At 42.0% G+C, this 26,806-nt stretch overlaps 1 protein-coding gene across 1 annotated transcript in view; it reads left to right on the top strand.

Annotated features, from left to right (window-relative positions):
- The window catches only part of LOC135544748 (interleukin-6 receptor subunit beta-like), a 55,024-nt gene extending 28,432 nt beyond the window's left edge, over positions 1 to 26,592 (top strand). The window contains exons 10-16 of the mRNA XM_064972611.1: positions 5,711 to 5,911; positions 6,099 to 6,200; positions 7,508 to 7,651; positions 7,856 to 7,996; positions 12,648 to 12,744; positions 13,025 to 13,106; positions 21,189 to 26,592. Of these exons, the coding sequence (XP_064828683.1) occupies positions 5,711 to 5,911; positions 6,099 to 6,200; positions 7,508 to 7,651; positions 7,856 to 7,996; positions 12,648 to 12,744; positions 13,025 to 13,106; positions 21,189 to 21,824 (1,403 nt within the window). The 3' untranslated portion in view covers positions 21,825 to 26,592. The remainder of the gene's footprint in view (positions 1 to 5,710; positions 5,912 to 6,098; positions 6,201 to 7,507; positions 7,652 to 7,855; positions 7,997 to 12,647; positions 12,745 to 13,024; positions 13,107 to 21,188) is intronic.
- The last annotated feature ends 214 nt before the right edge of the window (positions 26,593 to 26,806 follow it).

The raw sequence follows: 26,806 nt of genomic DNA, 5'->3' as shown, positions 1-26,806 counted from the left end.
CAGCGCCTCTCAACCTATTGCGGACAGTTTGAGCACCGATGGAGGGATTGTGCATTTCTGGTGTAACTCGGGCAGTTGTTGTTGCCATCCTGTCCCTGTCCCACAGGTGTGATGTTTGGATGTACCGATCCTGTGCTGTGCCGATCCTGGGTGAACGGATAGTCTCTGCATGTGTGTTTCCAACCCTAAAGCATGGAGGATTAGGTGTTCTGGTGTGGGGGTGCTTTGCTGGTGACACTGTCTGTGATTTATTTAGAATTCAAGGCATACTAAACCAGCATGGCTACCACAGCATTCTGCAGCAATACGCCATCCCTTCTGGTTTGGGTTTAGTGGGACTATCATTTGTTTTTCAACAGGACAATGACCCCAAATACCTCCAGGCTGTGTAAGGGCTATTTGACCAAGAAGGAGAGTGATCGAGTGATTCATCAGATGACCTGGCCTCCACAATCACTTGACCTCAACCCAATTGAGATGGTTTGGGATGAGTCGGACAACAAAGTAAAGGAAAAGCAGACAACAAGTGCTCAGAATATTTGGGAACTCCTTCAAGACTGTTGGAAAAGCATTCCAGTTGAAGCTTGTTGAGAGAATGTGAAGAGTCTGCAAATCTTTCATCAAAGCAAAGGGTGGCTATTTGAATAATATCAAAATATAAAATATATTTTGATTTTTTAACACTTTTGGTTACTGCATGTTTCCATATGTTATTTCATAGTTTTGATATTTTCACCATTATTCTACAAATACAGAAAAACTTCTTTTTTTTAAAGAAAAACCCTTGAATGAGTAGGTGTTCTAAAAGTTTTCAACTGGCAGTGTATATCTACTCAAATTTCAATCGGCTGGCCCTATGTCCTGCTCAATAAATTAATACTGACCGAGTCTACACTCTCGTTGTACGCGAGAGACAGGAATAGTACATTTAGCGCATTGGGCTATCTCTTTAATTTCGATAATTGGCTGGATTGTACTCGCACTCAAAATTGAATCACTAAGCCTGGAAATTGCATAACTAATCCTACACCGACTATGTCAGAATAACAACACGAATGCAACCTCCATATCTAGCTCAAACCCCTCATGGTGTATAACATAATCTGGGTGTATAATTTAAACTGCTTTTCAGTTTCATATTGGCTGAATGCAACATGAAGTCCTCGTTCTATCTTAGATTCCTCGCACGGCGCATCAATATGTTGTGACGTTGGTACCATTAAATGTGAAATGATTTTAACAAATCAATTCGCTATGTTTAATTATTACAATGATTAAATTGCTCAAGTAACAATTACATGAGCAACAACACCATGGAAAAATGTGTTTAAATCTGCACCAGTCCAAGACTCCATGATGAATCAGTGATACACAAATTGTCTTAATTATTTATTTACTAGCTTTAATAATCACACAGAATTACATAAACATCAACACAGGAGAGATTATACGTTGGTTACTAACACGATGCAATGAAAGGTCTCTAGTGGACTAAACCGATATGATGGTTTGTTACACAATGAAAGGGGGGGGGCGGGATGAAGAAGAGACAAAGGAATTCAACTAGCGTACATACAGTTGAATAATACGCTCAGTGTAAATATAGATATTTAGCACCCTAATAACAACCACTCATTCGGATTTAGAAATGCAACACATATTTACGCTTGTATGTCTTTGTCTTGCTCTGTTGAAAACGCCCATTCAGTTTGTGGAATCAGTCGACTGGAAGTGGTTGTCCACCAGAGGTCACCAAGTCCTTTGTAGTCGTAGCTTCTTGGTGTCGGACTGTCTGTTAGAACGTATCTTCCAGAGGTGTACCACACGGTGTTCAGCTGGCCTTATCCTTCACTCTGTTTAGAATAGATACCCTAGAGATACTTATAGTGGTGAAAGGAAATCATTAAAATTAAATTAAATTATTAATTTTTAATTTATTAATTAAATTAAAATTATTTGAGGTGATTATTGTTTCGAGCTCCATCAACCGTATCCCACATTATTTGTGTTAGGAATATTGCATCATTATCCACTTGTGTATGTTGAAGTTTTGGTGTGAGGAATTTCCTTGTAACAAAAGGGTTCTTTCCCCTCAATCCTGCAGAGCCTAAAGGCAGAGTTTCTGCAAGGTATTTACGACCATCATAAAACTGTCCAACTCCATCCCTCTCCCGCTCTTAGGGAGAGAGAGGGCGCTGTAGAGCTGACCCACTGTAATCTGAGTGTCAGGACACCCATCATGAGGTTGCTACAACCTAGCCTATGAATGAAAGTTTACAACATCGGTGCAAACAGGTCGAGAGAGAAATTTGAGGTGACAGACAGTGGACTGACATGGACTGACAGTGACATTACTGCCTTGCACAATCTTGCCTGCATCTAGCTGATCTAGGGTGTAATCATTAGTCCAACAGTTGCAAACAAGAGTTTCTATTGGACGAGTCCAGGTATATTTTATCCCCATTCCGTTTGCTTCTGTTTAAGAAACGTTTTACAACAGAATCGGCGGAATGAATACACCCCTGATCACATGTAAACACAGTTCACTTTCATAGCAGCCACGTTGTATTCTCCCATCTATGTGTTCTCCTCCTCTAACCTTTTCCCTTTCCTTGTGGACTTCAATGCACAACACATCAGCTAAACGTGACCAGGCGAAAAAACCTTTCCAAGCCAAATCATATCATAACTGCTACACACAACCTGCATTGTTGTCCCCATATTTGCTAAAGTAACGTCATAGTCAACATAGCTAACATAACTAATGCGTTAGTTAACCCACGACAATCATGCAGTAACATTGGTGTACAGTCAGTAAGCAGTTTAGCAGTTACACTGGCGGGCCTCGGTGGCAATAAATTAGTAAAACCAAAAGCTTACATTGATTTTGAAGAGTTTCAGTGTTGTGTTGGATATTCATAGCCAGCTAGCTAACATAGTATCCCTCTGTTTGAGCCGGGTGTTTGAGTAGGCTACGCTAGCAAGCTACATTTGCTAGCTAAGTAAGTCTTGCTTCTCCTTCATTTTGGAAGAAATGAATTTGTTCAAAGCTGTTCAACTGTTGACTTTCTCTCTCTGAGTCAACTATTCACCACGTTATACACTGCTATGCTAGCTAGCTGTAGCTTATGCTTTCAGTGCCAGATTAATTCTGATCCCTTGATTAGGTGGGCAACATGTCAGTTCAAGTTGCAAGAGCTCTGATAGGTTGAGCTCTTTTGCAAAAGCTCTGTTGAAAAAGTTTTTTAAACGGAACGAAACAGGGATAAACATACACAAATTTGTCCAATAGAAACAGTTGTTTGAAACTGTTGGACTAATGATTACACCCGAGATCAGCTAGATGCAGGCAAGAGTGTGCAAGGGTTACTTGATTACTCAATTTTCTCTCGATTTGTGCACTTCTGTTGTAAACTTTCATTCATAGGCTAGGTTGTTGAAGGAACCTCAAGATGGGTATCATGGAGTAGCTTAAACCTGTCAATTTTATATGAACTGTAACTCAGTAAAATTGTTGCATTTTATATTTTTTGTTTAGTATATTACAGCATATTGGATGACTGTCATTCATATTCCATTCACCCAGCTCAACGTTAGGATAGGCATAGACCCACCCACTTGGGTGCCAGGCACAGCCAATCAGAATTTAGTTTTACCCCCACACAGACTAATACTCCAGATGTGTTAAAAGGTTTATTGCAAGGGGGCCTGACATTTTCCACATGCGATTATTCTTTGGAAGAACTGTATAAAACCACTTTTCTTAAAATGAAATGTTGCTAAAAGTAATTAGTAAGAAGTGGAGGGTGCTCAACCAATGTGAACCAAGATGCAACCAAAACATTTGATAATCATTGAAACGGAAAAGGCACAATGCTTGCTCACCATTTTTAAATGTTTTTTAAATAACTCTTAAAAGCTTCTTAACCTCTCTGGCCCACCCGACACGCTAGCGTCCCACCTTGCCAACAATAAATGCAAATGCGCTACGCCAAATGCTAATAGCACTCGTTAAAACTCAAACGTTCATTAAAACACACATGCAGGTTACTCAATTGAAGCTACACTCGTTGTGAATCTAGCCAACAAGTCAGATTTTAAAAAATGCTTTTCGGCGAAAGCATGAGAAGCTATTATCTGATAGCATGCAACACCCCGAAATACCTGAAGGGGACGTAAACAAAAGAATTAGCGTAGCTGGCGCTACACAAAACGCAGAAATAAAATATAAAACATTCATTACCTTTGACGAGGTTCTTTGTTGGCACTCCTATATGTCCCATAAACATCACAATTGGTTCTTTTTTTTCTCGATTAAATCGGTCCTTGTATAACCAAAATGTCCATTTATGAAGACTGTGATCCAGGGAAAAACACTGTTTCTAAACGCAGCGTTATTTTTTTAAATTAAAAAAGTTGCCTATAAACTGACAATACACTTCAAACTAATTCTGTTTATCCAACTTTAGGTATTAGTAAACGTTAATAAACGATCAAATTGATCACGGAGCGATCTGTATTCAATAGGAGAAAGTTTGGAAATCGTACTCCAGTTTCCGCCTTTCATCACTTCCTCCGGGAGACTATACCACAGGATGTGCCTATTACTCATATGACCAAGGATTTACCTGCATAGAATTCACAACACTGGCGACATTGTGTGGAAGCTGTAGGAACTGTAAGCCGGTTGCTATCTATTATACCTTGCAATAGACAATACAGAGACTGGCGGATTGATTTTTTTCTTCGTCGATTTTGTGATTAGGTTTCCTTGGGATTTTGACCACGAAACACGTTCTGTTATAGTCACATACATCATTTAACCAGTTTTAGAAACTTCAGAGTGTTTTCTATCCACACATACTAATTATATGCATATACTATATTCCTGGCATGAGTAGCAGGACGTTGAAATGTTGCGTAAATTTTTAACAAAATGTTGAAAAAAGTAGCCCTAGCTCTAACAGGTGGGGGCTGAGTTGAAAAACTGCAAACCCCAGATTTCCCACTTCCTGGTTGGATTTTTCTCAGGTTTCTGCCTGCCATATGAGTCCTGTTATACTCACAGACATCATTCAAACAGTTTTAGAAACTTCAGTCTTTTTTATCCAATACTAATATTAATATGCATATATTAGCATCTGGGACAGAGTAGGAGGCAGTTTTCTCTGGGCACGCTATTCATCCAAAAGTGAAAATGCTGCCCCCTATCCCAAAAGAGTTAAGAAAATATTTACCAAATAATCTAAAGTAAAAAATGATAAAAAGTAACGTAAAATAACAATAACGATGCTATATACAGGGGGTACCGGTACAGAGTCAATGTGCAGGATCTAGGTTTTACATTTAGATTTAAAGAAAAATGTACAACTAAAGGATGCATTCTTTACTCCTCCCATTGACTTGCCAAACCCCAAACCCTGGTCTGGTCTGCCGTGTCTGCTTCACAAGCATTCCCAGAAATCTTGCAATGTTGTGCTTCTGGGTTTAGAAACGGTGATATTATATTTATCTTATCCATCTAGCTAGCTTGGTTTAGCTCTGTTCATATATTTATACGAATGTGTGTCAGGAGAGACGACAGTATATTGATGTAAACGGTTCACTGATGTCTTGTGTTCTGCATATGTGTTCTTAAAGCGTTGAAGTTTTGCATTAAGATGCTCATATCATGGTGTCACGTTGTATTTGTGTGTGCTGTGTATTTCAGAGCCCCCTTCGGTGGAATGGCTCAGCTGGTTTACCCAGCAGGGGAGGCTGTGGGTGAAATGGCAGCCCCCCAATGTGACGGCCACAGGGGAGCCCTACAGGTCCGAGGTGACGGAGTACATACTGGAGTGGGTGTCTGTCAGTGATGGCGCTATGGACTGGCAGAGAGAACGTAGGCATACTAGGATGGCAGCCATTAAAGGTAAGGAGACACACATGCTATGTTTTTACTGAGTATTGTCTTGTAGTTTGGCTATAAACTCTTTGGTTGTCTTTCTGCTGGTTTTGATGACTCATCCCTAATGTTGACTATATTGGTAAACGGGTCACAGGGATCAAATAAATCCAAACGTTATTGTACTGTCTTATGTCTAATGTTCCCAATCAAGGTAACCTTCAGAAGTTCAATCGCTACAATATATCTGTGTATCCCATGTACTCTGGGTGGACTGGGAAGCCATTGACCATAGCAGCCTTTCTGGAACAAGGAGGTAAGAAATAGTACTAGCCACTGAACTATACTACAGTATTTGCTGTGTAATATAGCTATAGTGGTGGTTTCCCGGACACAGCTTAAGACTATTCCTGGACCTCATTTTTATTTTATTATTTATTTGACCTTTATTTAACTAGACAAGTCAGTTAAGAACAAATTCTTATTTTCAATGACGGCCTAGGAACAGTGGGTTAACTATACCTATAGTGGCCTTGTTCAGGGGCAGAACAACAGATTTTTACCTTGTCAGCTCGGGGATTCGATCTTGCAAACTTTCAGTTACTAGTCCAATGCTTTAACCACTAGGCTGCCTAAAAGAATACTCAATAGAGAATCTCCACTGAAATAGCTTTTTTGTTCTAGGCTTAATCTGTGTCTGTGAAACCACCCAATGAAGTTCAGACATTGGTTTATTAATTTCATGATATTTGCTACAGTAGCTGGTAAAGAAATATATTTTTTTATTTATTTGATTTATTTCACCTTTATTTAACCAGGTAGGCTAGTTGAGAACAAGTTCTCATTTACAACTGCGACCTGGCCAAGATAAAGCAAAACAGTGCGACACAAACAACCACACAGTTACACATGGAATAAACAAACATACAGTCAATAACACAATAGAAAAAAAGTCTATGTACAGTGTGTGCAAATGAGGTAAGATAAGGGAGGCCATAGTGGTGAGGTAATTAAGATATAGCAATTAAACACTGGGGTGATAGATGTTCAGAAGATGAAGATGTAAGTGGAGATACTGGGGTGCAAAGGAGAAAAATAAATAAATACAGTTTGGGGATGAGGTAATTTGGATGGGCTATTTACAGATGGGCTATGTACAGGTGCAATGATCTGTGAGCTGCTCTGACAGCTGGTGCTTGAAGTTAGTGAGGAAGATCCAAGTCTCCAGCTTCAGTGATTTTTGCAGTTCATTCCAGTCATTGGCAACAGAGAACTGGAAGGAAAGGTGGCCAAAGTAGGAATTGGCTTTGGGGATGACCAGTGAAATATACCTGCTGGAGCGCGTGCTGCTGGTGGGTGGTGCTATGATGACCAGTGAACTGAGATAAGGCGGGGCTTTACCTAGCAAAGACTTGTAGATGACCTGGAGCCAGTGGGTTTGGCAACGAGTATGAAGCGAGGGCCAGCCAACGAGAGTGTACAGGTTGCAGTGGTGGGTAGTATATGGGGCTTTGGTGACAGACTGCATCCAATTTGTTGAGTAGAGTGTTGGAGGCTATTTTGTAAATGACATCACCGAATAATGTTAATAACATATTTTTTCACCTGTTCTGGTTGATGCAGCTCCGCTGGAGGGTCCCTCTGTGAAAGTGAGGCGGACGGGGAAAAACGACGCTGAGCTGGAGTGGATGGAGATTCCACTGGACAAACAGCGAGGGTTCATCACCAACTACACCATCTTCTTCATCACAGGGGGCAAGGAACACTGTAAGGAACCACACCTTGTAGACATTACTACACAATCATTCCTCTTTATGAATGTGTTGGACCTTTATTGCTATTTGAAAATACCAGTAAGTATTTGCAAGTATTGGTATTTGTAAGTACAGTATATGTTTTTTGTTGTTGTCCAAACTAAGCATTTACAGCTGCAATAAAATAAAATGGTACAAATTTCTGTTTTTTTTTCAGCAATAGTTGTCTCTACCGACACCTACTCTTACACTGTGAAGCGAATGGCCAGCAACAGCAAGTATGTGGTGCGGGTCATGGCATCTACAGTACAAGGCTCTACAAACAGCTCGGACCTGTCATTCAATACTCTGATGTATGGTGAGTGAAGCATTGTTAACTGGACACTTCATGATAGAAGGTATACAGTATGTATAGTGTGTATGGTGCATTCTGAAATTATTCAGACCCCTTGACTTTTTCCACATTTTATGACATTTAAGTTTTTCCCTCAATAATCTACACATAATACCCCATAATGACAAAGCAAAAACTGAAATTTGTGCAAGTTTACTACAAATAAAAACCTATTACATTTACATAAGTATTTCGACCCTTTACTCAGTACTTTATTGAGGAGGCGGCAGCCTAGTGGTTAGAGCGTTGGACTAAGTAACCAGAAGGTTGCTAGATCGAATCGCCGAGCTGACAAGGTACAAATCTGTCGTTCTGCCCCTGAACAAGGCAGTTAACCCACTGTTCCTTGGCCGTTCTTAACTGACTTTCCTAGTTTAAAAAAGAAGCACCTTTGGCAGTGATTACAACCTCAAGTCTTCTTGGGTATGATGCTACAAGCATGGCATGCCTGTATTTGGGGGAGTTTCTCACATTATTCTCTGCAGATCCTCTTAAGCTCTGTCGGGTTGGATGGGGAGCGTCGATGCACAGCTAATTTCATGTCTCTCCAGAGATGTTAGATCGGGTTGAAGTCCAGGCTCTGGCTGGGCCATTCAAGGACAGTCAGAGACTTGTCCCGAAGCCACTCCTGCGTTGTCTTGGCTGTGTGCTTAGGGTCGTTGTCCTGTTGGAAGGTGATCCTTCGCCCCAGTCTGAGGTCCTCAGTGCTCTGGAGCAGGTTTTCATCAAGGATCTCTCTGTACTTTGCTCTGTTCATCTTTCCCTCGATCCTGACGAGTCTCCCAGTTCCTGCTGCTGAAAAACATTACAACAGCATGATGCTGCCACCATGCTTCACAAGTAGGATGCCTTTTGCTGAGGACCTGTGCCTCGACACGATCCTGTCTCGGAGCGCTATGGACAATTCCTTTGACCTCATGGCTTGGTTTTTGCTCTGACATGCACTTTCAACTGTGGGACCTTGTATAGACAGGTGTGTGCATTTCCAAATCATGTCCAATCAATTGAATTTACCACAGGTGGACACCAATCAAGTTGGAGAAATATCTCAAGGATGATCAATGGAAACAGGATGCAACTGAGCTCAATTTCAGTCTCATAGGAAAGGGTCTGAATACGTTTGTAAATAACATTTGTAAAAACCTGTTTTCACTTTGTCATTGTAGGGTATTGTGTGTGTATTGATGAGGAAAAAATCAATGTAATTCATATTAGAAAAATGCTGTAATGTAACAAAATGTGGAAAAAGTCTAGGAGTCTGAATACTTTCCGAATGCACTGAGTGGATACAGTACCAGTCAAAGGGTTTAACACATGGAATAATGTAGGAACGAAAAAAGTGTTAAACAAATCAAAATATGTTATTTTAGATTCTTCAAATGAGCCACCCTTTCCCTTGATGACAGCTTTGCACACTCTTGGCATTCTCTCACCCAGCTTCACCTGGAATGCTTTTCCAACAGTCTTGAAGGAGTTCCAAAATATGCTGAGCACTTGTTGGCTGCTTTTCTTTCACTCTGCAGTCCAACTCATCCCAAACCATCTAAACTGGGTTGGGGTCGGGTGATTGTGGAAGCCAGGTCATCTGAAGCAGCACTCCATCACTCTCCTTCTCAGTCAAATATCCCTTACACAGCCTGGAAGCGTGTTGGGTCATTACTGCAGAATGCTGTGGTATCCATGCTGGTTAAGTGTGCCTTGAATTCCAAATAAATCATAGACAGTGTCACCAGAAAAACACCCCCACACCATCACACATCCTTTATGCTTCACGGTGTGAACCACATATGTGGAGATCAGCCCTTCACCTTTCTGCGTCTCATAAAGACACGGCGGTAGGAATCAGAAATCTCAGATTTGGACTCATCATACCAAAGGACAGATTTCCACCGATCCAATGTCCATTGCTCGTGTTTCTTGCACCAAGCAAGTCTCTTCTTATTGGTGTCCTTTAGTAGAGGTTTATTTGCAGCAATTTGACCATGAAGGCTGATTCACGCAGTCTCCTCTGAACAGTTAATGTTGAGATGTGTCTGTTACTTGAACTCTCTGAAGCATTTATTTGGGCTGCAATTTCTGATGCTGGTAACTCTAATGAACTTATCCTCTGCAGCAGAGGTAACTCTGGGTCTTCCTTTCCTGTGGCAGTCCTCATGAGTGCCAGTTTCATCATAGTGCTTAATTGTTTTTTTGTGACTGCACAGAGTTCTTGAAATGTTCCACAATGACATACCTTCACATCTTCAAGTAATGATGGACTGTAGTTTCTCTTTGGTTATTTGAGCTGTTCTTTCCATAACATGGACTTGGTCATTTACCAGAAAGGTCTTTTGTACAGCACCTTCTTCTTGTCACAACACAACTGATTGTTTCAGACGCATTAAGAGGGAAAGAAATTCCACAAATGAACTTTTAACAAGGCACAACATTTTTTTGAAATGCATTCCAGGTGATTACTTCATGAAGCTGGTTGAGAGAATGCCAAGAGTGTGCAAAGCTGTCATCAAGGCAAAGGGTGGCTACTTTGAACAATCACAAATATAAAATATACACTGCTCAAAAAAATAAAGGGAACACTTAAAGAACACAATGTAACTCCAAGTCAATCACACTTCTGTGGAATCAAACTGTCAACTTAGGAAGCAACCCTGATTGACAATAAATTTCACATGCTGTTGTGCAAATGGAATAGACAACAGGTGGAAATTATAGGCAATTAGCAAGACACCCCCAATAAAGGAGTGGTTCTGCAGGTGGTATCCACAGACCACTTCTCAGTTCCTATGCTTCCTGGCTGATGTTTTGGTCACTTTTGAATGCTGGCGGTGCTTTCACTCTAGTGGTATTATGAGACAGAGTCTACAACCCACACAAGTGGCTCAGGTAGTGCAACTCATCCAGGATGGCACATCAATGCGAGCTGTGGCAAGAAGGTTTGCTGTGTCTGTCAGCGTAGTGTCCAGAGCATGGAGGCGCTACCAGGAGACAGGCCAGTACATCAGGAGACGTGGAGGAGGCCATAGGAGGGCAACAACCCAGCAGCAGGACCGCTACCTCCGCCTTTGTGCAAGGAGGAGCAGGAGGAGCACTGCCAGAGCCCTGCAAAATGACCTCCAGCAGGCCACAAATGTGCATGTGTCTGCTCAAACGGTCAGAAACAGACTCCATGAGGGTGGTATGAGGGCCCGACGTCCACAGGTGGGGGTTGTGCTTACAGCCCAACACCGTTCAGGACGTTTGGCATTTGCCAGAGAACACCAAGATTGGCAAATTCGCCACTGGCGCCCTGTGCTCTTCACAGATGAAAGCAGGTTCACATTGAGCACATGTGACAGACTTGACAGAGTCTGGAGACGCCGTGGAGAACGTTCTGCTGCCTGTAACATCCTCCAGCATGACCGGTTTGGTGGTGAGTCAGTCATGGTGTGGGGTGGCATTTCTTTGGGGGGCCGCACAGCCCTCCATGTGCTCGCCAGAGGTAGCCTGACTGCCATTAGGGACCGAGATGAGATCCTCAGACCCCTTGTGAGACCATATGCTGGTGCGGTTGGCCCTGGGTTCCTCCTAATGCAAGACAATGCTAGACCTCATGTGGCTGGAGTGTGTCAGCAGTTCCTGCAAGAGTAAGGCATTGATTCTATGGACTGGCCGGCCCGTTCCCCAGACCTGAATCCAATTGAGCACATCTGGGACATCATGTCTCGCTCCATCCACCAACGCCACGTTGCACCACAGACTGTCCAGGAGTTGGCGGATGCTTTAGTCCAGGTCTGGGAGGAGATCCCTCAGGAGACCATTGTAGGCGTTGTAGGTAGGTCATACAGGCACGTGGAGGCCACACACACTACTGAGCCTCATTTTGACTTGTTTTAAGCACATTACATCAGTTGGATCAGCCTGTAGTGTGGTTTTCCACTTTAATTTTGAGTGTCACTCCAAATCCAGACCTCCATGGGTTGATAAATTTGATTTCCATTGATAATTTTTGTGTGATTTTGTTGTCAGCACATTCAACTATGTAAAGAAAAAAGTATTTAATAAGAATATTTCATTCATTCAGATCTAGGATGTGTTATTTTAATGTTCCCTTTATTTTTTTGAGCAGTGTATTTTGATGTGTTTAACACTTTTTTTGCTTACTACTATTCCATATATGTTATTTCAGTGTTGATGTCTTCACTATTATTCTACAATGTAGAAATGTGTAAAAAATAAAGAAAAGCCTATGAATGAGCAGGTGTGTCAACTTTTGACTGGTACTGTATATACAGTATGTTCCATCCTAGAACTTTTCAATATATTTCCATATATTTGGTATTCCAGTAAAACATTTTCATATTTTGTAATGTGTCCCAGTAAAGCTTTTTCAAAGTAGCAGTCCTGAACACCCAATGCTCCAAATACATTTCGTAGTCGCAACTTCAACCTATTCATTGTGCCCTTCTGTCATTTCTCCTTTTAGTTGTAGTCTATTTTAGGTGTACTGTTACTGTATCTCCAACCTGTGTTTGGCCACAGTTTCTAGAAGGACATTTTTCCTGACCAACATGGTCGATTTTAAGGCATGTTCCTAGCTTCCCAATGTCCATTCCAGTTCTGTGTGTGTATCCCTCAGCTCCCGGGCAGGTAGAAGCCATTGTGGTGTCTGTGTGCATCAGCTTCCTGTTTTCCGTAGTGCTGACCATGCTCTGCTGCATTTACAAAATGGACTCGTAAGTCTCAACTACACTCTTGAATTGTATGAAGTAGAATGTCTCTACATTTTACATTTGGATGTTTACAATGGCTGAAGTGTGATGTTCAATTGTAAGAGCATTTACTCAGATTTGAGTAACACAATTAGTATATATTAGTATAAAATACTATAATTTACCAAAATTTGACGACAAGATATAGCTCAGTATTTTAAATATTTATTGTATACAGTCGTTTTTGCTCATCTTTATCAAAGGAGGTCAATAATTTCTAACCCCACTGTTGTTTTCTATGTAGGATAAAGAAGAAGATCTGGCCACCGGTACCTGACCCCTCCAACAGCACTATCGCTAAATGGTCTCCTGATTTCACATCCAAAGTAAGTTTAAGTGCCTCCTGTGCTCGTCAAAGAGGATGTTTAGGTAAGATAAGATAGTACTTTATTTCTTAAACTCTATAGTACAACTCACCTGCTGAGCCACTTGTCAATTAAGTTTCTGTGTTGCTGAACTCTCAAAACATGTATTGCTCCTATCTGCTCTCCACTGGCCATTACATCCACATGGGTCGTTCCACCACAAAACGAGATTGACACCCACCATCTCAGATTGTTCTAAAATCGTTTCGGTTGTTAGAAACAGAAGATTATTTTGTTGAAATATAATTTGATCTCTGAGAAATTAAGCTAATTGATTGCATCCAAATTGGCCATTTATATGAATAGAATTCATATAATATTCAATACATATAGTACCTATCATCTAATTTGGACCATTTTTCCTAGCTATGAGTAAGACAAGTAGTATGGAGCTGCGCCTCGGAGTATTGTTTATTCATCCTATCCTTCATCCAAACTTGCAATGCCTCTCATTCATAATGCAATCTTTTATAAGTGTGTATGGCAGAGTCATCAGTTGGACTCATGGTATTTCTCCATTTGTCCACTTTGCCTTTAAAATATTCATTAAAGTAATTTGCAATGTCATGTCGTTTTGTAAAAAACATACCCTTTGATTCAAGAAAGGAGGCAAACATGTTTGAATACCTACCCATTATAACATTCAAACATTCTCCATATTTTTTCCCCCTCACCCTTGACTTCATATATTTTGTGCTGATAATATCCTTTCTTTTTACCTTGTTCTCAAGATTTCTTAAATGTACAATAACTTTGCTTACCCGACAGAGTGCCAGATCTATCTGCTTCCCTTTTGGCATCATTACAATGAAGCATTACATTTCTCAGCTCATCATCAATCCATGGGGCACTGTTTGACATCACAGTGCGTTTTCTTAATGGGGCATGCTTATCAACAATACTCATAAATAATTTCACAAACACACTCAGTGCCATTTCAGGATCATCCTCACTACACACTTCCAGCCATTGCACATTCTGAACCTCATCCACAAATGAGTCCTGATTGAACCCCTTGTAGGACCTTTGGTAGATTACTGTACCTTAGGGCCAGCCTTTTGGTATTTTGGTTTTTCTAGTGAGTGCCATTCAGCCACAAGAGCATTGGTGAGGTCGAGCACTGATTAGCGATTAGGCCTGGCTCGTGTTCCAATTCATCCCAAAGGTGATCGATGGGGTTGAGGTCAGGTCCAAGCTTTACACCACTCCAGCCGACTTGGCATTGCACATGGTGATAAGAGCGTCTGCCAAATGACTTAAATGTAAAAATGTAAATGTGATCTTAGGCTTGTGTGCGGCTGCATGGAAACACATTTCATGAAGCTCCCGACGAACAGTTCTTGTGCTGGCATTTCTTCTCGAGGCAGTTTGGAACTTGGAAGAGAGTGTTGCTGATTTTTTTTTACACTCTTCGTGCTTTCCACTTCACAATAACGGCACTTACAGTTGACTGGGGCAGCCAGGCTGGCTGTGGCTGAAATAGCCGAATCCACTAATTTGAAGGGATGTCCACATACCTTTGTGTATATATAGTGTACCTTATCCAACATTTCACAAATTACATCAAGCTATTTCACATCAGCATTAGACATATAGCAGAAGCCAACTAGTATAGGTTTCAAATGTGGTAAATGCACCTGTACCCACAGAGCCTCTATTTCACTCAGCATTAAGTCATTGCGTTGTTTGGCTGGAATATGACTCTGGACGTAAACTGTGACTCCATTTCCATATCTATTCCTTTTCCTTCTGAACAAATGATGTCCCTATATTTAGATCTCAGCATCCTCATATGAAAACTCCTAAGGAGTCTGTTATTGCTAATACATGAATCTTAGGACTGCACTAGACTGCATATTTCAGGAATCTTTATTCCTTAAACTGCATATATTCAAATTGCCAATCAACAGACGTTTTCTTTGGTAAGTTTAGAGTAGGGATCATCAACTAGATGCAGCCACGGACCAATTATTTCTTCAGCGTATGGTCAGGGGGCTGGAACATCATTTGTAGACTGCAAGTTGACCGCAAGAAGTACAAACAGATCCTGACTAAAACATAATAAGCTTACATTTGTATACGATCACATATCTCTCTCCGTTATGGGATCACTTTTTACGTTATGTCCAACAATTCACCCGCATGCCACATTTTGGCCCGCTGGTTGCCAGTTGGGGATCCCTGGTTTAGAATATTTGATTGTCCAAGCATGAATCAGCAGTTGGAATCTGAGAGATACTCTCTGTGTGCGTGTTTGGGGGTGGGTCAGAACCTGGTAATATCAATATGTAGGATGGGACATAAACCTAACAATTTCAATGACTAATTTCTATGAACTTGGAGGGGAAACATCACCAGAGAATACATTATATAGGATGAGAGTACTCTGAGCCGCTGCTCCATTCTACTTGTCTTACTCATTGTTCGAAAAGGTTTGGTCCAAATCGAATGTGAGGTACTATATTCAATATTATTTGAATTACAATAGGCAATTTGGTTGCAATCTATTAGCTTAATTTCTCAGAGATCAAATTATATATCAACAAAATAATAATTTAGGAATGCTAATCTTATCTTTTATTAACTGCAGAATGGTCTTTGTTTCTGGCCATTTTGAGCCTGTAATCGAACCCACATATGCTGATGCTCAACTAATCTAAAGAAGGCCAGTTTTTTTTATTGCAGGATTTCAGCTGTGCTAACATAATTGCAAAAGGGTTTTCTAATGATCAGTTAGCGTTTTAAAATGATAAACTTGAATTAGCTAACACAACGTGCCATTGGAACACAGGAGTGATGGTTGCTTATAATGGGCCTCCGTACGCCTATGTAGATATTGAATTACAAATCTGCCGTTTCCAGCTACAGTAGTAATTTACAACATTAACAATGTCAACACTGTATTTGTGATCAATTTGATGTTTTTTAATGGACCAATTGTTTTTGCTTTTCTTTCAAAAACAAGGACATTTCTAAGTGACCCCAAACTTTTGAACAGTAGTGTGTGTGTGTATATATATATTTCCTGAGCTTTCTTACATCTCCTAAATATAGGACCAATATATTCCACTTCTCAAATGCATTGTTTCAGTTTTAAAATTCAGTTCTCTAAATTCAGATTAGAAAAACCAGAGAGAACGTCCTGGTAATTTGCCAGCCAGGAAAGGTAGAAGAGAACAGATAGAATCAAACGCTCACTGTGGTAAACAGAAATGCCCACTCATGGGGTTGGCACGATAAGCTTAGATCATCTGGTCACTCAATGTAGAGGGGATGAAGACACGGTAATGGGTGCTGTGTGTTCCATCTCCTCTTGGAGTTTTTCAATACACTTTATCCTGAATTATGCTGAACTTCTCATTGAAGCAACTCTTCGAGTCTTCAGACAGACGCACCACAATTGATGATCATCACCATGATGGCGGCATCATTCTGCCGTGCTCTCCACACACTCATCATCCAGACACTTAGCGGTAGTGTAAGTGCGGCACAATGGAAGACAAACATTGACAGCCTCTGTAATCCAAGAAAAGGCATCTGGTACAACATTCCGTTTCCTTTGCGATACTCAATGAAGAAGTCAAACCTCTGAAGTCTGATAGACCAGTGAATAAGATGGCCATTGGTCTTGCCTGATGCCAGAACCCACTGCAGAGCAGCAGCGTGGTCTGTGACAACTGTGAAGACCTTCGCCTCCAAGTAGTCCATTTCTCCAAAGCCTAGACCAGAGCGATGCACTCCCTTTGTCGTTGAATAATCCCTCTCGGCTGAATTAAGCGTGTGACTTGCATAGGCAAGAAATTATTCTGTTCCGGGTCCTGTTTGATGAGCCAAGACTGCTCCAAGTCCTGTTTACTTGCATCTGTGTACATGATGAAGTGAGCATTCAGGTTAGGATGTCCAAGCACTGGATGAGTGTTTGAATGCTTTAAATGCACTTTGGCATGCAGGGGTCTATTGGAATATCAGCCCCTTCTTACGGTGGTTGAGTGGTTCAGCAACCTTTGAAAAGTCAGGCACTAACCTGTGGTACCATCCAGCCATACCCAGGAAGTGCTGAACAGCCTTGAGGGATGTGAGAATTGGGAACTCCTGCACTGCTAAAACTTTGGCTGAATCTGCATGGATATCTTCAGCATTAACCACATGACCAAGGAACAACTTGAGTTCTGGCTGCAGGGTCAAACCTGCAGCCTTTAGTCTGTCGAAGATGGACTGTATGTTTTGCAGATGATCAGAGGCAGAGTAGATTATGATGTCATCCAGATACACAAGACAATTTCTTCCCCTCAGATATCCCAGGACAGTGTCCATCAACCTTTGGAAGGTTGCTGGAGTGTTCTTCAAACAAAAAGGCATGACTTTGAGTACAAACCAGCAGGGGTGACAAAGGTAGTCTTGTCCTGACTAGCGGGATCCATTGCCACCTGCCAATATCCAGATTACTGAAGATGGATGCTCCTACCAGAGATTCCAGTATGTCATTGATGCCCGGTAGAGGGTAGGCATTACTTTCTGTAATCTACACAGAATTGATGCTCTTGAGCTGTTCATTGAGGGGGACAGCCTGTACGGATGCTGCTTAATGGGGACTTCATGGGGACTTCATGCTGGGTATAGATGTTGTATTTGAAGACAGTTGTGTGGCCGGGTGTAAGTGTACAGATTTCACCTGGGAGAGTTGCCACCTCTCGTCATCCAGGGGGGTGTATGGCCTTAAGCAGGGTGATAGCCGGGTTCTCTGGCATCACTGTTGGAACTTGTTTTTGTCTGTCTTTTCTTCGTATTCTCTCTGTCCTTGTCTTGTCTTCTACTTGAGCTAGCCAGGACTCTGAGTAAGGTAGCAGGATCCAGCCTGAAATCCGTGCATTTCCAGGTTGAGATGGATGAGGCTGGGAATGCTCCAGGCCAAGGACTACAGCAAATGCAAGGAGGTTAATAATAACATCATGCAGCTTTATTTTCATATCAATCCAGCCCAAAGGAGTGGTAGGTTCTCCATTGGCGAAGTAGAATAGTCCTTCCTCCCAGGTTGTCCTTGTGAGGTAATGCCCTATTTCGCCACAGGGCTCCTACATCAAGGTGTAAGTTGCTCTTGTGTCGATTATGGCCTTCCATAACAGTCAGAGGAACTGATAGTTGTTGCGGAATTGGAATAAGACCGCTAGTTGTGCTGTCTGAAGGCTTCATGGTGGGCATTGAGGCCGACCCTTCGGTGATAGCCGGGTTCGCTGGCCATAGGGGGCAAGAACCTGGCGCATGTTGGACTTTACACCTCCAGCACATCACTGGACTTTGGTCTTGGATCTTGGGCACAAACGGCTAAGATGGTTTAGCCCCAGTAGAGCTGTTGGGATACCGGGATGATGGAACAGGGTTTTGAGTTTGGAGGTAGTGCTTCCAGTCCTTCTCAAACGGAGTCCCACGACACCAGATCATCCACATTCTGTACACATTCCCATTCACATTCCCACATTCACCCTGGACTCCGACAAGTTCATGCTCATAGAGAGGGTTAGAATCATTTATGAAACTCCTCCCAGGTTGACACATGTTCATCAGCTATCTCCCACCAGTCTCTTGCTGTACCGTGGAGAACAATGTGGAGGGTAGCAAGAACCTCCAAGTCAGTAAGGGGCAGGATAGAAAGGAAATCATTACACTCCTATAGGAGAAGCAGTGGATCAACATCCTCTTCTGGGCTGTCAAAAGTGGGGAAAAGTAGTTTGATAGGGAGGGAGCGCTCTAGAGGAGGCATGACAGTGGCAAGAGGAGGGTGTTTTGTTGTACTACCTGTTCCTATTCCCTTAATGGCAGAGCCTGAGGCAGAGGTAAACCCCGAGGGAGGTACAGAGGATTTGTCCAGAAGGGAAAAGCACTGCATTACCTCATGGTGCAGCTCCTCCAGTTGAAGGTCTGTGGCTTTTTCCATCTCATTACAGGTCTCCTTTTGAGTCTGTTCAATCAAAAATAATAGTTCCCCTCAGAGAGTTCTTCATAACCTCTTTCAGATAAGAACACACTCCCGTCACAACAGAGGCTGACTCTTCTGCTCTCTGTTTTTGTTCCTCCTCAAGGTAGATTATGACTAGATTGTTAGTTTCTATGAGTGTTTTGAAACTTTGCATTTTCCATTGAACATCCTGCTTCAGAGAATCTAGCAAATATTTCTGTCTCTGAGCAGTTTGTTGTTGGTTTTCCTCCATTTGACGGGGGAGGTGAGCCAACCTCGGCAGCACATCTTTCTGATTAGCCTCCACACTTTCACTGAGTTTGCTAATGGAATTCCCCTGCATTGTCAAACTATGGTTGGTGTGTGTCCATTGTTGTTCCCTTTGTCCAGTGAGACACCTCTCCCAGTCTGTCTGGGCAAGGTAACAGGAAGAGGTTGAGTGGAGGGTTATGGCGGAGAAGCAATAGCTGAGCCTGAAGCCTAATGATAAGGACCAGTGCTCTCCAACTCCATTACACCATCGAGTCCTTCCACAATGAAAGAATCCCGGTCATAATTTCCATTAGGTGTGTCCACATTGACACAGTATGGGGTTCCAACAAAAGACATGATTCAACTTTGTGTGTGTGGTGTCATGGGTGCTTTTCTTTTCAAGCCCCTGTTTGGGCTCCAATTCTGTAGCGGTATTGTTAGAGGGGGGTAAAGAGAGATTTTGTTCGGGCTCCAGGCAGGTATTAACCCTGTTGAAAGGAGAAGAGTAGGCTAGATGGAGTACCACTACCAGACAGACACATCAGCAGAAGAGACTGCCTAGAGTGTAGCCTGTTGGCCAGATAGCCAGTGGAGAGAAAAGATAAGACACACCATATAAAAACACACATCACAGCACAGGGGGAACCCCACCAATAATACCTCATGCAATAATAATAATGGCAGAGCAATTTAACGGCAACTTCATAGAAACAATTGACAAGAAATAACCCAGTCATCAACATTCTAGGATTTCCAGTGTAGTGTATTACCTATATAGTGAGGGGGGTATGAATGGGTGTGTGGGGGTGTGAGTTCATAGACAAAACAAAGGCCTTAAAATGTCACAAAAATCTTCTCGGCCAAATGTAAATAGTCCTTCACAATATCAACTCTTACACAAACTTCCTTTAACTAAAATGTCACACCAACTACAACTGGCAGGGGACTAATAGTCCAACGACACTAAACATACGAAAAAAGAAAGTCTGCTGCAGTGAAAGGCACTGGAGGGATAGAGGGAAAAAGGAGAGCGAGCGAGAGGAGGGGGGGGGGGTCTTGGTGCAACTGCAAGCCTGAAGTCAACAGCTGTCTGTTCATCTTGATACACCTGATGGATTGTTTTTCAAAGCTTGGCAACAATGTTGCTACTGCTAGACCTCCTGAGTGGTGCAGTGGTCTAAGGCACTAGCTGTGCCACTAGAGATTCTGGGTTCGAGTCCAGGCTCTGTCGCAGCCGGCAGATATTACAAATTCAATATCCTAATACAAATGAAAAATAATGGAATACAAAATACAATTTCTGTTGGCACTGAAATTGCTCTAAACTGTTCTATGTGCTCTATTTCTATGCTATTTCTAAGTTTTGTTTTTGTGTCTTACTTTCTGTTTTCTACACCAGTTGAAAATAAAATATTTTGGAAAATATATTTCACAGTGGTTTAGATGGTACAATGATTCTCTACACTTGACTTGCATGTCATGGTACATGAACTGAAATTAGGCAAACTATTCGAATTTTAGCAACCAGGAAATGGCGGAGCCATTTCTGCGTAGTGCATCTTTAAGGAAACACTGTGGGCTTGTTACAATACATAAATCATGACGGATTTGACGAAATATACACTTTGGTTCACCTTCAACAATTCTGATCTAACAATCTGGTCAATGGAAATACTGTGCTCTGTTTGACTGCATCAAAAAGCACATGTTGCTAAATGCAGATGTGTCCATTTCAGTCATTTTACCATTTCAGTCTTTTTTTCAGCGTATTGTAACATAGATGTGAAATGCACTTTAAAGAGAACTTGACTTGACTTAACCCTCCCTTTTTGTTCCAGGCTGACACTCCTAAGGAGAGCGCGCTGGGTGACGTGAGTATTGTAGAGGTGGACGTGTTCGACGGGAAGTCTCTGTGTGATGAGGACAAGGCAGGCCTGCCGCTCAAAAAGGACAAATATCTGTCGGAGGAGCATAGCAGCGGCATCGGCGGCTCCTCTTGCCTGTCATCGCCTCACCAGAGCGTCTCAGACAGCGACGAGGGCGGCGACGAGGGCCAGACTACAGCCAGCACTGTCCAGTACTCGTCAGTGGTGGCATCCTGCGGCTACAAGGGCCAGACCCCCTGCCCTCTCCCCCAGTCCGGCTCGTCCCAGACGCCCAGCTTCACCCGCTCCGAGTCCACCCAACCCCTGCTGGACAGCGAGGAGCACCCGGAGGGCCCCGAGTCACAGCGCAACCTGCGGAACCCCTACTTCGGGCGCTTGCCTGGGGGGAACAATGGCGACAGCGGAGACCTGGAGGACTTGAACCAGATGGAGATGAAGAAGCAGGGGTTGGCTTTGCGCCGGTTCTGCCCCCTGGAGGAGGACTTTCAGCAGACCACACCCACAGAGGAGGGTCAGTCACCTGACGGACAGCCAGGCCCTGACCCTAGCTACATGCCTCAGCTCAGCGGCTACAGGCCTCAGTGTTAGGAGGACGTATGGTGACTTAGTTCGAGGTTGTCACACTTCATGTACAGTGACTCTTCCTCTGCGCCTTTGTTCATTTCACTTTTGTTCCAAACTTTGTCAGCCTATTATTTTTGCACTTACCCAAATGGCAATCATGAACTTCATGTGGGCATCTTGACGTGACTTGTTAAATCTCTTTTAAGTGGATGATATAGTTTGCCTGTAAGTCAAGGTTTTATTGTTTTAAGATCCTAAAAAGGAAATAGATGCCTACGTGCAGACCCGTTTATTTTCAGTTAATTACTGACCTAGGTAGTTGGCGTCACCCATTGACCTCTTAAGAAAAGTCCATAGCCTAGATGTGGACCCCTATTCTCTATAAGCCGGCCAAGTTTAACTTTGAATGGACAAAGTGTGATGACGCATCATTCCAAGAAAGAAGACTTGAAGGAAGCGAAAAGGTGATGCTAGCCAATACAACAGGACCCTCTTGAAATTCAGAAAGTATTCATACCCCTTGACTTGTTCCACATTTTGTTACATCCTACATTCTAAATGATTCAATATAAACATTCTCACCAATCTACACACAATACCCATATTGACAAGGTGAAAACATGTTTTTTGAAATTTTAGCAAATTTATTGAAAATGAAAAAGCGATATGATTTACATAAGTATTCACACCCCTGACTCAATACATGTTAGAATCATCTTTGACAGCTGTGAGTCTTTCTGGGTAAGTCTCCAAAAGCTATGCACAGCTGGATTGTGCAAGTTAGTTGTTGTCATTGCTCAACAGCCATTTTCAAGTCTTACCATAGATTTTCAAGCTAATTTAAGTCAAACCTGTAACTAGGCTACACAGGAACATTCAATGTCATCTTGGTAAGGAACTCCAGTGTATTTATGGACTTTTGTTTTAGGTTATTGTCCTGCTGAAAGCTGTATTTGTGTCCCAGTGTTGGAAAGCAGACTGAACCATGTTTTCCTCTAGGATTTTGCCTGTACTCTATTCCATTTGTTTATTTATTTTCCCCCCAAAAACTGTAGTCAAATCAAAATCAAATCAAATTTATTTATATAGCCCTTCGTACATCAGCTGATATCTCAAAGTGCTGTACAGAAACCCAGCCTAAAACCCCAAACAACAGGCAATGCAGGTGTAGAAGCACGGTGGTTAGGAAAAACTCCCTAGAAATGCCAAAACCTAGGAAGAAACCTAGAGAGGAACCAGGCTATGTGGGGTGGCCAGTCCTCTGCTGGCTGTGCCGGGTGGAGATTATAACAGAACATGGCCAAGATGTTCAAATGTTCATAAATGACCAGCATGGTCGAATAATAATAATAATAATAATAATAATAATATATCCCATTTAGCAGACGCTTTTGTCCAAAGCGACTTACAAGTCGGCTGGGGCCACTCCTTTTACATATGTGTGGCCCTAGCGGGAATCGAACCCACGACGCTTGGCGTTGCAAGCGCCATGCTCTACCGACTGAGCCACACAGGACAGGCAGAACAGTTGAAACTGGAGCAGCAGCACGGCCAGGTGGACTAGGGACAGCAAGGAGTCATCATGTCAGGTAGTCCTGGGGCATGGTCCTAGGGCTCAGGTCCTCCGAGAGAGAGAAAGAGAGAGAGAAGGAGAGATTCACACAGGACACCGAATTGGACAGGAGAAGTACTCCAGATATAACAAACTGACCCAGCCCCCCGACACAAACTACTGCAGCATAAATACTGGAGGCTGAGACAGGAGGTTGTCAGGAGACACTGTGGCCCCATCCGAGGACACCCCCGGACAGGTCCAAACAGGAAGGATATAACCCCACCCACTTTGCCAAAGCACAGCCCCCACACAACTGGAGGGATATCTTCAACCACCAACTTACCATCCTGAGACAAGGCTGAGTATAGCCCACAAAGATCTCCGCCATGGCACAACCCAAGGGGGGGCGCCAACCCAGACAGGATGACCACATCAGTGAATCAACCCACTCAGGTGACGCACCCTTTCCAGGGACGGCATGAGAGCGCCCCAGTAAGCCAGTGACTCAGACCCTGTAATAGGGTTAGAGGCAGAGAATCCCAGTGGAAAGAGGGGAACCGGCCAGGCAGAGACAGCAAGGGCGGTTCGTTGCTCCAGAGCCTTTCCGTTCACCTTCCCACTCCTGGGCCAGACTACACTCAAATCATATGACCCACTGAAGAGATGAGTCTTTAGTAAAGACTTAAAGGTTGAGACCGAGTTTGCGTCTCTGACATGGGTAGGCAGACCGTTCCATAAAAATGGAGCTCTATAGGAGAAAGCCGTGCCTCCAGTTGTTTGCTTAGAAATTCTAGGGACAATTAGGAGGCCTGCGTCTTGTGACCGTAGCGTACGTGTAGGTATGTACGGCAGGACCAAATCAGAGAGATAGGTAGGAGCAAGCCCATGTAATGCTTTGTAGGTTAGCAGTAAAACCTTGAAATCAGCCCTTGCTTTGACAGGAAGCCAGTGTAGGGAGGCTAGCACTGGAGTAATATGATAAAAAAATTTGGTTCTAGTCAGGATTCTAGCAGCCGTATTTAGCACTAACTGAAGTTTATTTAGTGCTTTATCCGGGTATCCGGAAAGTAGTGCATTGCAGTAGTCTAACCTAGAAGTGACAAAAGCATGGATTAATTTTTCTGCATAATTTTTGGATAGAAAGTTTCTGACTTTTGCAATGTTACGTAGATGGAAAAAAGCTGTCCTTGAAATGGTCTTGATATGTTCTTCAAAAGAGAGATCAGGGTCCAGAGTAACGCCGAGGTCCTTCACAGTTTTATTTGAGACGACTGTACAACCATTAAGATTAATTGTCAGATTCAACAGAAGATCTCTTTGTTTCTTGGGACCTAGAACAGGCATCTCTGTTTTGTCTCTGTTTTGTCCGAGTTTAAAAGTAGAAAGTTTGCAGCCATCCACTTCCCTATGTCTGAAACACATGCTTCTAGCAAGGGCAGTTTTGGGGCTTCACCATTTTTCATTTAAATGTACAGCTGTGTGTCATCCGCATCTATCCGACAGATAAGATCTAAACCAGGCCAGAACTTGTCCGTGTAGACCAATTTGGGTTTCCAATCTCTCCAAAAGAATGTGGTGATCGATGGTATCAAAAGCAGCACTAAGGTCTAGGAGCACGAGGACAGATGCAGAGCCTCGGTCCGATGCCATAACATGATGCAGCCACCACCATGCTTGAAAATATGAAGTGTGGTACTCCGTGATGTGTTGGATATGCCCCAAACATAACGCTTTGTATTCAGGACATAAATTAAATTTCTTTGACACATATTTTGGTAGTTTTACTTTAGTGCTTTATTGCAAACAGGATACATGTTTTGAATATTTGTATTCTGTACAGGCTTAGTTCTTTTCACTCTGTCATTTAGGTTAGTTTTGTGGAGTAACTACAATGTTGTGATTCATCCTCAGTCTTCTCCTATCACAGCCATTAAACTCTGGTAGAAAGGACGCCTTTAACTTTGTAGTGTATAGATCCACCATCCAAAGTGTAATTAATAACTTTGCTCAAAAGGATATTCAATGTCTGCTTTTTTTTACCCATCTACCAATAGGTGCCCTTCTTTGTGAGACACTGGAAAACCTCCTTGCTCAACTGAGGGACCTTACAAGTAATTGTATGTGTGGGGTACAGAGACGAGGTCGTCATTCAAAAATCATGTTAAATACTTATTGCACACAGTGCGTGCATGCATCTTGTGACTGATTCAGCAAAGTTTTACTCCTGAACTTTAGGTTTGCCATAAAAGGGGTTGAATAATTGGCTCAACATTTCAGCTTTTCATTTTTTATTCATTTGTAAAAATGTTTAAAAAAACATTGTTCCTCTTTGAAATTATGGGCTATTGTGTGTAGGCCAGTGAAATACAATCTCAATTTAATACATTTTAAATTCAGACTGTAACACAAAATGTGGAAAAAGTCGAGGGGTGTGAATACTTTGAAGGCATTGTATGCTACACTAGTAGGTGTATGGTTAATGACATATCTTTCCAGATAGAAAAAACTGTTTGACAAATGTACATTTTGCCTTTTCACAATGCCTTATTGACTTTGCGTCATGAATGGAATGAAGAAATGCTATGCAATTTCCCTGCCCATCAAAACTTCTTGTTCGAGGTCAAAGAAAGAGATATTACTGTTGCATTATTATCATATACTGAAAAGTAAGTTTTTGTATAATTTTTTTCTCTGGGAAATGTTTTTCATATTCATTTTTGTGTTGTCGTGAATTTTCTGAAGACTGAAAAGTGCAGTATATTTTGTTAATTTGTTTGAGATTCTTTTGTTTGGAACATACGTACAGGACGAACTCCAATATTTGTTCCTACAGAGAATATGCTCAGAAAGGGATGTTGCATGTACAGACCTTTAAATATTGCTACATTGAGGGTTATAAAAAATATTCTTCCATCAGTCAGTTAACACTACTTTTCCACATATACGGGAAACAAACAGCCTAGTACTCCACTGCATGCCACCAGAATACATGTGCCCTTTTTGGAGCATGGTTTGTGAATGTGTGACATTATACAATATGAAATAAACCAAAAGTGTTATCCATGTGAACTAATAATTGACTATGCTTCTAAGTCAGCATATCTTTATAGAGCTTTATTTTCAGTGAGACATTAATAGAACAGAATATATTAGTCCATCGTACAGGGAGGAAGTAGGAGTTCACAATACAATATTGTTTTGGTGTGCTCGGAAAATAAAATGTCCTCTCCCCCTCTACCTTACCAAGTCAGTCCATTATTTAGGGTCAAGTGTTGATAAAAATATATCAACTCTATGGGGGTATATCAGCTTTAATATTGCAGATTGTGAATTCCATCATTTGTCTGCATCATTTCCAAAACCCCTTTTTTTTTCCCTAAATATATAAAATAAATATTTAATACATTTTTCTTTATTTTCCCCTGACAAGATCGGTTAATTTTACATAATA

Source organism: Oncorhynchus masou, chromosome 8 (genome assembly GCF_036934945.1).
Source record: "Oncorhynchus masou masou isolate Uvic2021 chromosome 8, UVic_Omas_1.1, whole genome shotgun sequence".
NCBI lineage: Eukaryota > Metazoa > Chordata > Actinopteri > Salmoniformes > Salmonidae > Oncorhynchus > Oncorhynchus masou.
The sequence above is the reverse complement of the archived record's forward strand: the minus strand, read 5'-3'. Positions and strand labels throughout refer to the sequence as shown.